Raw genomic sequence first — 15,738 nt, forward strand, 5'->3', positions numbered from 1 at the left:
GGTGCTTGGCTAGCCCTCATTTAAAAAAATCTATAAACAGTGACTTTAAAAAGTACAAGCTTTCAGCAAAATTTCCTTGGTACTTGCTAAAATATGATTTCCTGGGCCCACTCCAGACCTCCTGATTACAATATCCAGGAATTAGGACTACAAATCTTTCATTTCATAAATAGGAAGGAACTGACCAAATTTTCATGTACTTTTATTCAAATATCAAAGTGAAGAAACTTCGCCCTCTAGTGGTACAATGTGATCACATCTTCAGTGTCCTAGGGTCATTTTCATTTTCATTAGCTCTTACAAAGTTAAGGTGATTTCCTCCCCAGGATCCTAGAAAGCTTAGCTTTCTAGAAGAGTCTCATGGATTTTTCCTGCCTGCTTGGCTTCAAACCACAATCCTCCGATCTCAGCCTACTGAGTAGCTAGGATTACAGGTGTGAGCCTCCAGTGTCCTGCTCAAGTGTGTGTCTTTAAAGCTACTTCAGTGATTCCAACTAGCAGCCAAGGTTGAAAACTACCATCTTATTTTAGTTCTGTCCAATATTCTGTCTTTGCCCTAATTTTTCTCATTCTTTTTTCCTTTTTCTCTTTTTTTTTGTCAGTTGTAGGGCTTGAACTCTGGGCCTGCGTGCTATCCCTCAGCTCTTCAGCTCAAGGATAGAGCTCTACCACTTGAGCCACAGAGCCACTTCCAGTTTTCTGAGTGGTTTATTGGAGTTAAGAGTCTGAGGACTTCCTGCCTGGGCTGGCATTGAACCATGATCCTCAGATCACAGCCTCCTGAGTAGCTAGGATTACAGGCATGAAGCACCAGCCTTTTCTCCTTTTTCTCATTCTTTTTTTTTGGGGGGTCCAGTCGTGGGGCCTGAACTCTGGGCCTGGGTGCTGTCCCTCAGCTCTTCAGCTCAAGGCTAGTGCTCTACCACTTGAGCCACAGCACCACTTCTGGCTTTTTTCTTTTTGCTTATGTGGTGCTGAGGAATCGAACCCAGGGCCTCAGTCATGCAAGGCAAGCGCTCTACCACTGAGCCACCTTCCCAGCCCCTTCTCATTCTTTTTATTGATAGCCATTCCAGTCTTACAGGAGGTTTAGGGATTTTTTTTTTTTTTTTGCCAGTCCTGGGACTTGAACTCAGGGACTGGGCACTGTTCCTGACCTTCTTTAACTCAAGGCACTCTACCACTTGAGCCAGTATCACTTCTGGCTTTTTCTGTTTATGTGGTACTGAGGAATTGAGCATGCTAGGCAAGCACTTTACCACTAAGCCACATTCCCAGCCCTAGGGATCTTTATCAGGATAGAGTTTCTGGAAGTGATCTTATCTAGCTCCCCAGAGTCACTGATAGAGCATCCATTCCATAAAATGAGAGAGATGGACTGTGTACCATGTTTAGGCTTGTCTGACATATTCATGGTCCTAAGGTGTTGCCATGTCAGAGGGTAAAATACTTTGTTAGTTGGGGCCATGCTTCAGGGAAAGGAGGAAAGGATGCACTTATATTCCGTATCAGTGAGGTGATCTTTTTACTGTTTTTTTTTTTTTTTTTGGGTCCGGTCGTGAGGCCTGTACTCTGGGCCTGGGCGCTGTCCCTCAGCTCTTCAGCTCAAGGCTAGCGCTCTACCACTTGAGCCACAGCGCCACTTCCGGCTTTTTTCTTTTTGCTTATGTGGTGCTGAGGAATCGAACCCAGGGCCTCAGGCATGCAAGGCAAGCGCTCTACCACTGAGCCACCTTCCCAGCCCCTTACTGTTATTTTTAACAGTGTTACAATCTTGTTTTGGTTTGTTTGTGCTAGCCTCTGCATGGATATATTGTATATTCTGGTTTTATTATTGTTCTGTAACCTAGAACTATCTAAACATTATTTACAGTTGACTAGTGTCACAGCTGAGGGATTTAGATGGGCTTCATATTCATTATATGAAGAGACAAGATTTCTGGATGGCACAGAGAAAGAATTTAGTGCACTGTATCACCACAGAAGTGCTGTTCACAGAGGAGGTGGTCATAACTGTCCCACACCATCTCCTAGAATGGTGATTTATACCTAATTGGAGTTAGTTACACTATTTATATGTTCCTAAGAGTCTAGTCATGAAACAGGTTTGAATCTGAAGATGTTTACTCTGGTGTTACTCTATGATTTAAAAAATATAAATGCAACATTTAGGAAATAGCCTTAGTGATAAAGTTAATTTTTACAATTGTTGTAATCCATATGTGTTACATAACATTTATTTCAGGTTTTTGTTGTTGTTTTTTTTTTTAATTTTTGAGACAGGTTCTTGCGAGCTGTGCATGTCAGGCTGCCCTCAAACTCTTGATCTTCCTGCCTCAGCCTCTCAAGAACCTTATGCTGTCATGAGCCTTATCCTAGTTATTCATTTATTTGGTCAAATCACAAACCCAGGGAGTCTCTTTATAGCTTGGGATAGACAAGATCTTACGCCTGTTTCAGCCTCTCATGTGCTGAAGCTTGTCCCTGATTTTTCATTTATTTGCTCAAACCACAAGCTCTTTATAACTTGGTGCAGAGAAGAGTCAAATAATGTTGAATTCCCTTTCCATCTTCCACTGAGCTTAAAACATGATTCACTTTGACTTGTTCCTGTAACATTTTGCCACCTTAAAATTCCTCAGCAGCAGACAAGTGCATAGGAGTTATTGGTTAAGAGTTATAATGTTGGGGCTGTGAAGGTGGCTCAGTGGTAGAGCGCTTGCCTTGCATGCCTGAGGCCTTGGGTTCGATTCCTCAGCACCACATAAGCAAAAAGAAAAAAGCCGGAAGTGGCGCTGTGGCTCAAGTGGTAGAGCGCTAGCCTTGAGCTGAAGAGCTGAGGGACAGCGCCCAGGCCCAGAGTTCAGGCCCCACGACCGGACCCAAAAAAAAAAAATTATAATGTTTAAGGGAGACAGGAATAGTTAACACCTTCCATGGGACACACAAGTGAAAGCCAAGACAGAATTACAGTTAAATCACTTGGCTTCTAAAGTTGAGAAAATGGTTTGTGTTTTGTTTTTGTTTGTTTGTTTTTTAAACTGGCAAATTGTGATCATTAATAACATTGAGATGGACACTGGATTGCTTTCCCAGAGTCTCGTCTTGAGAAGGTTCTTAGTCTAAAGTGTGACCAGGCCTGCTAGTGACTCTCAAAACTTACTGTGCCTGAGAATCATCTGGAAGGGTTCTGAAATTGCTCAGCCCCAGGGTTTCTGACTCAATCAGTCTGAGAAAGGGCCCCCAAATTTATACTTCTAGCAAATTCCCAGGTGATGCTGGACACCACACTGTGAAAAGTGTTTTAAGCTGGACACCAGTGGCTCACGCCTGTAATTCTAGCCACTCAGGAGACTGAGATCTGAGGATTGTGGTTTGAAGCCAGCCTGGGCAGGAAACTATGAAACTCTTACAATAACTACTCAAAAAAGCAAACAAGAAGTTTAGTGACAGCACCCAGATCCAGAGTTCAAGCCCTAAGACTGACCAAAAAAAAATAGAAAAAGAAATAAAAGTGTTTTAAAAGTTCTCAGACCTGGCTGCCTGTTTGCATTCATTATCTGGGAGCTCTGAGGATTACTGATGCACAGACCAATTACATGTTAGTCTTCTCCCGCAGTAACCAAGCAGCAGAATCTGTAAGCAGGGATTGTGAGCTGCCACTGGGTTGGAGAAGGGATTGACTGAGGAGCACCACAGAGGACAATTTCAGCTGGATTATTTACTATTCATAGTTTCTCTCTTTGAACTTTGAAACTGAAGCCCAGGCAAACATCCTGTGCATATCACAGATGGTTTTGGGCAAGGAGGGGTGGTACTTACTATTTGCCATCTCTCTGCCCTCCTTTCTTAGCTCTTGTTTAATTTGGAATGGGAATGCTCTGAAGGCCAGACATTGGAGACGTGTAAGCCCCAAATATGGAATGATTACACATGTCAAGAAAAAGAGAAAACAGGGTGAAGAAAGCTATCTTTGAGGGAATTCTACTTCTTCTCTCTCCTCTCCCTTTCCTCTATCTGACATACTGTAGATTGGAACTATGAGACTCACTTGAGCTGGGCGCTGGTGGCTCACGCCTGTAATCCTAGCTACTCAAGAAGCTGAGATCTGAGAATCTAAGTTCAAAGCCAGCCTGAGCAGGAAAGTCTCTGAGACTAATCTCTAAGCTTCTGCTGTGGCTCAAAATGGTAGAGTGCCATACTGAGCATAAATAGCTCAGGGACAGCGCCCAAGCCCTGAGTTCAAGCCCCACAATCAACAACAATAACAAAAAGACTCAATGGAAGGTCTTCATCTCATCCTAGGAATACTTATAGCTACCAGAAACTAAGCTGGTCCTATATGTACCTAGCAACTTCCCAGTTAGCTTGTTTCCATGTTATCATTTAAGAACATAGTCTTAGGTGGCTTTATGTCTATTCCTTGTGTTCTTTTTTCCTGAATATCCTCACTAGTCAAAGATTAATAAAACTAGAGACCTTCTGTTCTCAGACAAATTGTTCACCTAGGGGAATTGTACCTTATTTAACATCTAAAGAAAGGGAAGGTGATGGAATGCAGACCTATACATTCTTGAATGGCTGATTCAATCCCTTGCTCGTTCTAGTGGTTTTCAGCCTTAATTTCAGCCTTGCATTTCTGTTTCTGTTGGTTTGTTTTTGTTTTTGTTTTGTCAGGCATGGGTTTGAACTAGTGCCTAGTCCCTGAGCTCTTTCCCTCAAGGCTAGAGCTATACCACTTTGAGCCACAGCACCATTTCTGGTTTTCTGGTGGTTAATTGGAGATTCTTACAGACTTTCTTGCCCAGGCTTTCTCTGAGCCCAGATCTTCAAATCTCAGACTCCAGAGTAGAGGTATGAGCCTCGGGAATTTGCCCAGTGGGCAGATCTTGTTTTAAGGCTATCCTGGGCCAAAAAGCAAGACCCTATCTCATCCAACAATCTCAAATAATAATTAATTTAAAAGAATGAATTTAAAAAGAGATTTTTAAAATCACATAAATGTATTACTCTGATAATAATAAAAAAAAAACATTAATTTCACCTGTGTGGATTAGGTTGCATTCAGTGCATGTGACAGATGAGGTAACTAGGATCCAGAGGGATCATTTACTCGAAACCAAACAGCTTTGCAAAGGGGTAGAAGATCAATGAAGATTTTGATACTACAAGCAAAAGAAGCTCCAGGATGCCCAAATCAAACCATTTTGTTGGTTTTCTTAGGAATGAATAACTTTAATACATTGGTGTGACAGGAGAGTTTTAATAACACTCCCCATAAAAGAGTTCCTGGTTGCTAGCTATGGAAAATGTCTTGGGTTTTCTTGAGCTGAAAAGCAATTTATTGGAAAATTTGCAGAGGTGATTTTTTTTTTAAAGGCTAGAAAATTGGACTTCAGAGATGAGCCAGACTAGAGCTAGCTGCTAGCATTAGAGAAAAATGTGGATTCATACTAGAGATGGAAAAATCTTTAACTGTCTATTCTTTGGGTTCTAGATTTATGCAGATTTGGGCTGGATATTATATTGGCTGGAACTGGGCCACATGTCTCTGTTAATGAATGTTTAGTGGCTGAATAGCTCTGATCCCTTCCTTCCTTCTTTCCTTCTTTCTTTCCTTCCTTCCTTCATTCCTTCCCTTCCTCCCTCCATCCCATTCCTCCCTCCTTTCCTCCCCCCAAGCTCAACAAAGCATTTTAAAGAGTACATGTTTGTAATTGTGATGAAGTCCAATTTATTTATTTGTAATTTTATGGGCTGTACCATTTTTGGTCCTAGGATTGAACTCAAGGTGGCTTGAGCATGCTAAGCATACTGATAAGGCTAAGGCTTTGGTGATTTGTGTAATTACATAGCTGTTCTAGTCTCTTGTTCTTTATGGAGTTTCTCATGGATTCTTTGTAGTGTGAGTCTGGGTTTTAGACGTTGTCTGCTGGTTTTCCCTCATTTTTGAATAACACATAAAATACAGTAGTTCCTTCCTCTGCCTGAGTGAACATACACAGGAGGGCTTTATTTTCTAGGAGAAGCTTGTTCTTCTTTGTGTGGCCCTAACTTCCCCACGCCCTGGTCTAGTCCTTCCTGCAGCCAGCTCTGTAGCTCAAAGCTATTACCCCTTCATCTTAAACAGATGTCCTAGCTGCTCCTTCACATATAGTAGTGATAATCTCTCTAGATGGATTATGCAAATAAGCAGGGTTTTTTTGGTCAGTCGTGGGGCTTGAACTCTGGGCCTGGGTGCTTTCCCTGTGCTCTTCAGCTCAAGATTCTACTGTTTGAGCCACAGCACTACTTCTGGTTTTCTAGTGGTTTATGAACCATGATCCTCAGATCTCATCCTCCTAAGTAGCTAGGATTACAGGCGTGAGCTGCAGGTGCCTGGCTATGCAGGGTTTTGTTTTGTTTTGTTTTTTTGCTGTCTTGGGGCCTGAACTCTGGGCCTGGGCGCTGTTCCTCAGGTCTTCAGCTCAAGGCTAGTGCTCTACCACTTGAGCCACAGCACCACTTGTGGCTTTTTCTGCTTATGTGGTGCTGAGGAATCGAACCCAGGGCCTCATGCATGCAAGGCAGGAGCTCTACCACTGAGCCACCTTCCCAGGCCTGCAGTTATTTTTTTATAATACTTTTCCACCAATAGATGGCACTAATATTTTAATAATTTCCTAGTAGTAAGGTTTGTGTGGTATTTAAATTATTTGTACTTAAAAAAAATAGTTGTAACATAGATGATTTTAAGAATATCTAAGGGAAAAAAAACAGCCAGCATTTCTAATCAGGCCTTTATATAGTACGTTGTCTTCCTTTTGCATATCTGGCTCATAGCTGTAAACATTCTCTTCTCATCCTTAAATAAAACTCTGAGAAAAATTCAGCGTAAATAGAAAATACATTGGTTAAAATAGGAGGAAAAGGATGGCATTCATATTCATTTCTTGGACTGAAATATTGGAATTCAATTTGAACAGATTTCCTTAGCATTTGATGATGATGATGATGATGATGATGATGATGATGATGATTATGATTATTGTATTTAGCCTCTGATTGAGAGGAAACAGGCATGCAGTGTCATACAGGCATGAGAGTACTGTAATCATTTCCCATCATGGTTTTTTCAGCTAAGCATGTGGAATAAAAGGGCTGTGAGGTCTGGGGACAGTGGCTCAAGACTGTAATGCTAGCCAGTCAGAAGATGGAGATCAGAGAATCACAATTTGAAGCCAACCCAGACAGGAAAGTTGTATGAGACTTGTATGTCCAGTGGGCCACCAAAAAAGACAGAAGTGGAGTTGTGGCTCAAGCAGCAGAGCACTGGCCTTGAGCAAAGAAAGCTCAGGGACAGCACATAGGCCCTGAGTTCAAGCCCCAGGATCAGCACAAAAAATAAGACAAAAACTATTAAAGGTTGTGGAAGGCAGAGGATCATTCGCTCAGTCAATACTCAGTGAATATCCTTCTTTACCAGACTTCTTGGTACAGAGAATGCAACAATGAACAAGGCAGGCAAGACTCTTGCAGGGATGGCCTCTTTGAGAAAGCAGCATTGGAGCTGAGTCTATTGTGAAGATGTCTGGGGTGCAAGGATCAATAGGAGAGCTTCCCCGACACAAGGCACATAGGAGTGCTGGAACTGGCTTGCCATGTATGCTTCAGGGAAGGATGAAGGCCTGATGGCTGAAGGGTGGTAGGAGTCAGGAGTATAGCAAGACCACAGGTCCACTGGGGGTTTGTAAGCCCTGGGAACAATCTGCACCGGTGGCTTTTGGAAGGTTGTACAGAGTTGGAACTCACTGCTGAATGGGTAAGATGGAGACTAGCTCGCTACTTATCACATCTGCCCTATGAGATCCAGACAGTTTTTTGTTTTTTTTTTTTGGGTCCGGTCGTGGGGCCTGAACTCTGGGCCTGGGCACTGTCCCTCAGCTCTTCAGCTCAAGGCTAGTGCTCTACCACTTGAGCCACAGCGCCACTTCCGGCTTTTTTCTTTTTGCTTATGTGGTGCTAAGGAATCGAACCCAGGGCCTCATGCATGCAAGGCAAGCGCTCTACCACTGAGCCACCTTCCCAGCCCCCAGACTGTTTTTAGATGAAGGCACTGAGGCTTTGGGAGACACTAGGACTGCCAGTGATTTGCTGAAGGGTGGAGTATTTTCTTGTTCTCCAAGTAAAAAGCACCCACTGCACTAGCACTTGAGATTCAGAGCCAGAACAACAGAAGAGCAGCCGGTGTCTTTCTGAAACACCACCGAGAGCAAGAGTGAGGCTGACGTCGTGCATAAACGAGAAAGCTGACGCTGAGTGTCTGAGGATTTCATGGATCTTGTAACTAAACCTCCCAGTTCAGTCAAGTAGATGAGAGCCTAGGAAGGGAAATCAGTGACCTTTTAATCTTTGGGAGCCAGTGTGCTCCCAGGAACACCTCTGCCTGCAAAGGAGTGCATAACTCCTTGTGCAGTGTCTTCCCCAAGCAGTGTACTGAAGTCTCCACTAGTCATCCTTTGGATCTGTAACACTCAGAGCTCAGTTTCATCGTGTGCAAACTAGGGCTGAGGGTATACATCTCAAGTGTGCTTAGAAGGGAGGACATAGACGTTTTGAGTGGGACTCAAAACTCTATTACTTAACTTCCTTCCCGCGTGAGGTGCTGACATTAAATACTAGTCTGCAATTGACTCAGCATTGCTCACAGGAATGTGCGTCACTAAAACATGTGCTAAAGTAGTGCCTGCCTGGGCTGTTGAGATGAGTCTGGCAATCTTCACCAACCATGTGCCTGCAGGGCCTGGGAAAGCCCGGATCCCGACTGATGCATCTGATAATACCAGAACACTACAATTTATTACTCAAGATGTGATCATTGTGATGGCAGCTATGTATTTTAATAGTAATTATTACCTTTGAAAGATACCTATTGAAGTTTTAGGCAGATAAAATAGGATAGTTGAGGTTTGCTTCAAGATTGCCTGGCTCTGCAAGGCACCTAGCTACTCAGAAGGCTGAGATTTGAGAATTGTGGTTCGAAACCAGCCAGGAAAGGAAAGTCCGTGAGACTTTTATCTCAAGGTAGCCAGAAATGAAGCTGTGGCACAAAAGTTCAAGGACAATGCACAGGTTCAGGCCTTAAATTCAAGCCCCAGGACCAGAACTTAAAAAAAAAAAATTACCTAATTTGGCATGAAGGCATTCGTGAAGGATATGATAGGAAACAAGGTTTGACCATAAGTTTGTTCTTCTGTACACTAAGTGATAGTTATATACACTGTGTATCCCAATTTTGATATCATTTAAAATTTTTCAATAATAATAATAACAATCAAGACTTTATTGATACATGGCCCTGAACTTAGAAGTCAGCCTCTGGGTAAGATTGGGTAAGCTGTAGTGCCAGACTGTTGCTTTGGTGGTTCAGGATTTTTCATACACTGATGAACACATGACTAGTGCTCATTGCATACTGACAGAGTCCAAAACCTTGCTATTTCTTTTCTTGTCTTTGCAGCGGAGCCCAGGGAGAATATGCTGGACTGGCCACTATCCGAGCCTACTTAGACCAGAAAGGAGAGAGACAGAGAACGGTGAGAATGGACAGGGGGTACTTGTTACCATGAGGGAGCAGTAGGCTCAGCTCCCCGGCCCTGTTCATCTTATGGGATATACTCATTATTCTTGGAAGCAGATGGGGCGGGGCGGGCGGGGGTGGGGTGGGGTGAGGGGAGAAGCAGTATGTATCATCAAGAAACAAATTTCTGTGAACTGACCGTTAGGATCTTTGCCTCCAAGACATCTACTTAACCATTTTGAGGGAAAACATTCAGAGATAAAAGGCTTTTGTGCAAACCCAGCATGTAAAAGTGAGCCAGCTGGCTGAGGAACTGCTCTCTCTAGGGAACAGGGGGGAGGAAGGGGTAGGAATGTGACCATGGTGAGCCTCTCTCCTTGGCTCAGCCCTGACCCTGGGCCTGGATGAAAGGCAGAGAGCACATTAATTCCTCTGTAAACCCTGCTGCGCCTAAGCACAGTGCTCACCATATATATGCTGAAAAAACATTTCTTCAACAAATAAATTGCTCATTAGATGATTCTCAGATCTAAGCAGAGGCAGTAACAAAAAGATGTAGAGCAAAGTTCATGTTTCTTCTTTATTGTTTGCTTTGGAGAAAAGATTCTAGTGTTCAGAACCCACATTGCCTCTTAGAGGCCTTTGTGGGCACCCATAGGTGCTAGTGGGCACCATTAATCCCTAAAAACTGTGCTTTTTGAGCTAATGTGGGCCTCAGGTTGTGGCTGATGGAGGTGTGCATTTCTAGCTCCTTCATTTTGGTGACCAGTGCCATATTAGGGCTTCTGCTAAGCTGTGAAGTTGGAAGTTCTTGGAGCATAGGGTAGGATCCAAGAGCAGGGCAAAAACTTCTGCCCATCCTAGGAGAATTCCAGAAAAGGGTATAGGATGTTTCTGCTCAAGAGAGTGGCATTGAGTGGATTAAAACAGTAAGACTGTATATGACTAGTGGCCTGAGTTTTGCAATGAGGAATTTTGACACTGTTTCATTTCCCTTTCAGGGGAAAGGAAGAAATCTTTTCTCTCTCTGTCCCTTGAGTATTCATCCTTATTCCACAAGTATGTGGAATGTATGAAGGCCTTCCATAGGTATATATGAAGGCTTGATTAGGATTTTCTCCTTATTAAGTAAATATATATAATTTTATTTATTTATTTATTTGAGGTAGGATCTTTCTGTGTAATCTTAAGAAGGCATGGAAGTCTAAATTTTCAGCCTCCTTTGTGTTGGGATTATAGGTGTGTTCTATCACACCTGACTTGGGAGTGATTTTGTTAGACACTTTTAAAAAAATAAGCCATTCATTATTCAGTAAGCTGCAGAACCTGGCCATCTTCAGAGAGAGTTTATCAGGCAAAGGGAAATTGAGTGATGGCTCAGACAGATGCAGATTCTGGTAATCCCATTTAGGTTTGTTCACTAGGGTTTTCCTCTTTTGTGTTTTCCAGCCCTGGGGCTTGAAATAAGGGCCTGGGCATCGTCTAAGCTTTTCTGTTCAAGGCTCGTTCTACCACCTGAGCCACAGGCTCCACTTCTGGCTTTTTTGGGTACTTAATTGGAGAAAAGGGTTTCACAGACTGACTTTGAATCACAATCCTCAGATGTCAGCCTCCTGAGTAGCTGGGAATTCAGGCATGAGTTGTTGGTGTTTGGCTTTGGTTTTTGGTCTTTTTTCTTGAACTAGTTCTAGAGCTTGAATTTAGGGTTTCATGTTAACTTGGCTGATGCTCTACTACTACCTGAGCCACACCTCTACTTCCTTTTTTTTTAGTGGTTAATTGGGAATAAGAATCTTGTAGGTTTGTTGGTTTAGTCTGGCTTCAAACCAAGATCCACAGATCTCAGCCTCCTGACTAACTAGGATTATTGGCATGAGCTACCAGCAGCACTAGCTTTCCTAATGTTTTTGAACTCTAAGAAAAAAAGTTTTGAACCTTCTAAGGACTTTAGAAGCTCAACTCGTGTGTGTGTGTGTGTGTGTGTGTGTGTGTGTGTGTGTGTGTGTGTGTGTGTGTGTGTGTGTGTGTGTGTGTGTGTGTGTGTGTGTGTGTGTGTGTGTGTGTGTGTGTGTGTGTGTGTGTGTGTGTGTGTGTGTGTGGCTTGAACTCAGGGCCTGGGCACTGTCCCTGAGCTTCTAGCACTCTACCACTTGAGCCACAGTGCCACTTCCAGATTTCTGTGAGTAGTTTATTGGAGATAAGAGCCTCGCGGATTTTTCTGCCCTGGCTGGCTTCGGACATCAATCAGATCTCAGCCTCCTGAGTATCTTGGATTATAGGTGTGAGCCACCACCAGTGCCTGGCACTCAACGCTTGAATGGAATATTGAGATGTTGTATCTCTACTTGTCTAGTCAGTTGACACCACGTGATTCCTTTCTGTTTTTCTTCCATGGTTTGCAAGCACTAAGGACACCCTTGAAGCTCTAGTTATGCCCATCTTTTACCATGACCTATCTGAGGCTCTAGGTTCCTTGGAAAGGGAATTGGTCTTCTTCACAGACTTTCTTCTGGTGTGACCATCCACATTGGCTGGCAGACAGACCACACGTTGCATTGTTTGTGGAAGGCCTATGTCCCATGACAATTTAGAGTTCAGGTTCTTTCTACTATGATGTTTTACACCCAGTTTTCTCAATTTTCCACTTAGAGGCCAGGAAGTAGCTGAGAAGGTCCAGGAGTTGGGAAGCAAGCCAGAAAGGGCAAGGACAATGAGAAATCTGTTGGTTTAGCCAAGGCAGTATACTTCCACGACATACTCTTCTATCTCCAATTCCCTTTCACCGTTTTTCAGTCCTTCCTTCTCTTCCCATCCTCTTGTGATGATGTTTGTCCTGGCACTGTTGTCCTCACTGCTGTCACAGAATTCTGTCTCTAAGAAGCCATTCTAATCGGAGGGGCAGAGAACGAGTGGGATTCTGCATTGTAGGGACAGTGAGGAGAACAGAGAGGCCGGGAAGACATGAGCATGCAGAAACACACCACTCCTTATTCTGGAAATGTTGCCATCTTTCTGGACGAAAGACTAATTAAGGCCAGCTTTTTTAGTTAAGAAGAAAATGACTTATTATTTAAATAATCAGGGAAGATTTTTCCACATCAGTATTTCTGAAGCAGCTGTCTTCACACAATAGACTCTGATGGAATCCAGTAAAATCTATCCTTTTTTTTTTTTTTTTCCTTGAAAAGGCATGTGGGTGAAATCATGTGCTATAGAACTGCCTGGGTTCTTGATGGTTTTCTTTTTCAAACTGTTTCTTCACCCCCCCCCCCCCCACACACACACACACACTCCCAAAGTTATTTTTGGACAGGCGCTAGTGGCTCACACCTGTAATCCTGGCTACTCAGGAGGTGGAGATCTGAGGATCACAATTCGAGATCAGCTTGGGCAGCAAAGTCCGAGACTTCTTTTTTGCTTGGTCATGGGGCTTGAACTCAGCCAGAAGTGAAGCTGTGGCTCAAGTAGTAGAACACTAATATTAAGCACAAATACTCAGGGACAGCATCCATGCCCTGAGTTCAAGTCCCAGTACTAAGTACACACACACAGAGTTATTTTCTTAGGTTAAATTGCAGAGGTTTCTAAAGGGGAATGTCTGAGTTCACCGTTTACTGATTATAAATTATTCTATTTTTTTTGGTGGGAGGGGTTGGGGGTCGGTCCTGGGGCCTGAACTCTGGGCCTGGGTGCTGTCCCTCAGCTCTTCAGCTCAAGGCTAGTGCTCTACCAACCTGAGCCACAGCGCCACTTCTAGCCTTTTTCAGCCTTTTCTGCTTATGTCGTGCTGAGGAATCAAACCCTGGGCCTCATGCATGCAAGGCAAACACTCTACCACTGAGCCACTTTCCCAGCCCTATAAATTATTCTAATAAAAATCTTATGTAACAGCAATATCAGACATAGTCTTAAACACTTTACAACTAAGATCAGCATGCTATTCAAATATTAACTCAAATTTGCAATTCAGAGACTGTTTCCTTCATATATGGAATGTTCTTCTCTTTCCAGCTGCCTGAAACACATTAGTGGCCTTGGACACTGTGGCCAAATAGAAACTTAATCAGCATAGAAACATTCCTCCTAATCCTTCTTCTGTCTTTTTGTGTGGGTGTGGTCTTGAACTCAGAGCCACAGTTTTGTTTTTTGTTTTTTGTTTTTGTTTTTGTTTTGTAGCTGATGCTGTGTCACTTGAGCCACAGCTTTACTTCCAGCTTTGCTGGTTAATTGGAGGTTAAGAGTCTCATGGACTTTTCTGCCTCATGTGGCTTCAAACCAGGATCCTCAGATCTCAGCCTTCTGAGAGCTAGGATTATAGGCATGAGCCACCAAAACCTGGTATAATATTTCAACCTTTCAGCAGGGCTTTCAGGATGATCTCTGCCCATTCCGTCCCAGGCCCTCTAGAAATCAAGAGACTATAACACCCATCTAAATGGTTATAAAATACCCCCTAAAGCTAGACTCCCTTTGGATAAACCACAGGTTCCAAATATTAGAGCATCTGAGTATCCTTGGGGGCCCATTACTTTTAATTTTGGCTTTTTACAAATACTTTGTATTCTTTCTTTTTTTCTTTGACATGTCCTCTTCCTCCTGCTCCTGCTCTTCTCCTCCTCCTCCTCCTCCTTCTCCTCCTCTTCTTCTCCTCCTCCTCCCCTCCTCCTCCTCCTCCTCCCCTCCTCCTCCTCTTCCTCCTCCTCCTCCTCCTCCTCCTTCTCCTCCTCCTCCTCCTCCTTCTCCTTCATCATCATCCTCTTTGTCATCTTTCATCATCATCTTCTTTTGCCAGTCCTGGGGCTTGAACTCTGGGCTTGGGTGCTGTCCTTGAGCTCCTTTAGTTCAGGGCTAGCACTCTACCACCTGAGCCACAGACTTTTCTGTGATTAACTGGAGATAAGAGTCTCATGGACTTTCCTGTTTGGCTTTGAACTGTAAGCCTCAGATCTCAGCCTCCTGGCTAGCTAGGATTACAAGTATGAGCTACATTCCTTTTGAATATTCCCTTTTTCCTTCCTTTATATTCTGTTCTGAAAGGATCTTCTATCCAATGATCCTTTCTAGAATAAAAATATCATGGAGAAAATAGTGACATTGGCCCTGAGAAATTAAAGAAAAAAATGTTTAACTGCAAAAGGGAAATATTTAAACAACAAAAAAAGCATTTGAGGATAAAACAGCATATCCAGCATAAGACCAGTGGCCTTTGAAAAAGTCACAGACTTTCTGTCAGCAGAATATTAGCAATTCCACTTTGCCTTGGGCTCAAGTTCTCTCTCTTTTTTTTCCAGTCCTGGGGCTTGAACTCAGGGTCTGGGCTCTGTCCCTAAGCTTCTCTGTGACAAGGCTAATACTCTACTACTTGAGCCTTAGCACTACTTCTGGCTAATCAAACCCAAGGCTGCATGCATGCTAGGCAAGCACTCTGCCACTAAGCCACATTTCCAGCCAAGTTCTCTTTTTTGTACATATACATTTTTCTTAACTAGACTACTTTGCTGTTTTTGAGGAAATTACTGTGTTTTTCTCTTCATAACACTACATTTTTTATTTTTTATAATGTCTATCCATTTCTTTTCAAAGGAATTGCAACATTGCTTCTAGGATGAGAGAAATGAAGACCATTTTTAGGATAAGCAATGGATTTGTCTCATTGCATTCCATTGCTGTCCTTTCCTGTTGGTTCATCACATCTACAAGTGCATAGGTGCTTGCCTGAATTTGTATAATGGTGTGGAAGAAATGAAATGTGATTTCCATCTAGAAATTCTAACATTGAACCTACCACCCACCTTTCCAAAAAAGCTAACACAGGGACTTACCAAGCACTCACAGGCCTTGGGATCAATACCCAGCCCTGAAGAACAAATAAAATTCCAGTGCATCTTTGAGGTCCTAGTTTGTAACTCTTGAGACTTGTCATTCAAACTCTTCAACTTGAAGCTGCACCCTATTTTTTTCTATTTCAAATGTCTTTCTAAACCTCTAGACATAGATTTCTCTTTTGGAGATGGGGCAGCTTGAGTGTGAACTCAAGGTATCCTGCTTGCTAGGCTGGTGCTCTGCCACTTGAACCATGCCTCCAAGCCCTACTTTTTTGTTGACTATTTTGGAGATGGAGTCTGGTGAACTATTCTGCTTGAGTAAACCCTTAAATTGTGATCTCCCAGATCTCAGCC

The 15,738-nt window shown here is 43.0% G+C and overlaps 1 protein-coding gene across 1 annotated transcript in view; it reads left to right on the top strand.

Annotated features, from left to right (window-relative positions):
- Nucleotides 1-15,738, top strand: part of Gldc (glycine decarboxylase) — a 94,011-nt gene that overhangs the window by 53,648 nt on the left and 24,625 nt on the right. The window contains exon 16 of the mRNA XM_070033232.1: nucleotides 9,500-9,575. Within this exon, the coding sequence (XP_069889333.1) occupies nucleotides 9,500-9,575 (76 nt within the window). The remainder of the gene's footprint in view (nucleotides 1-9,499; nucleotides 9,576-15,738) is intronic.

Source organism: Dipodomys merriami, unplaced genomic scaffold, assembly GCF_024711535.1.
Source record: "Dipodomys merriami isolate MVZ:Mamm:240054 unplaced genomic scaffold, mDipMer1.0.p SCAF_22, whole genome shotgun sequence".
Lineage (NCBI taxonomy): Eukaryota > Metazoa > Chordata > Mammalia > Rodentia > Heteromyidae > Dipodomys > Dipodomys merriami.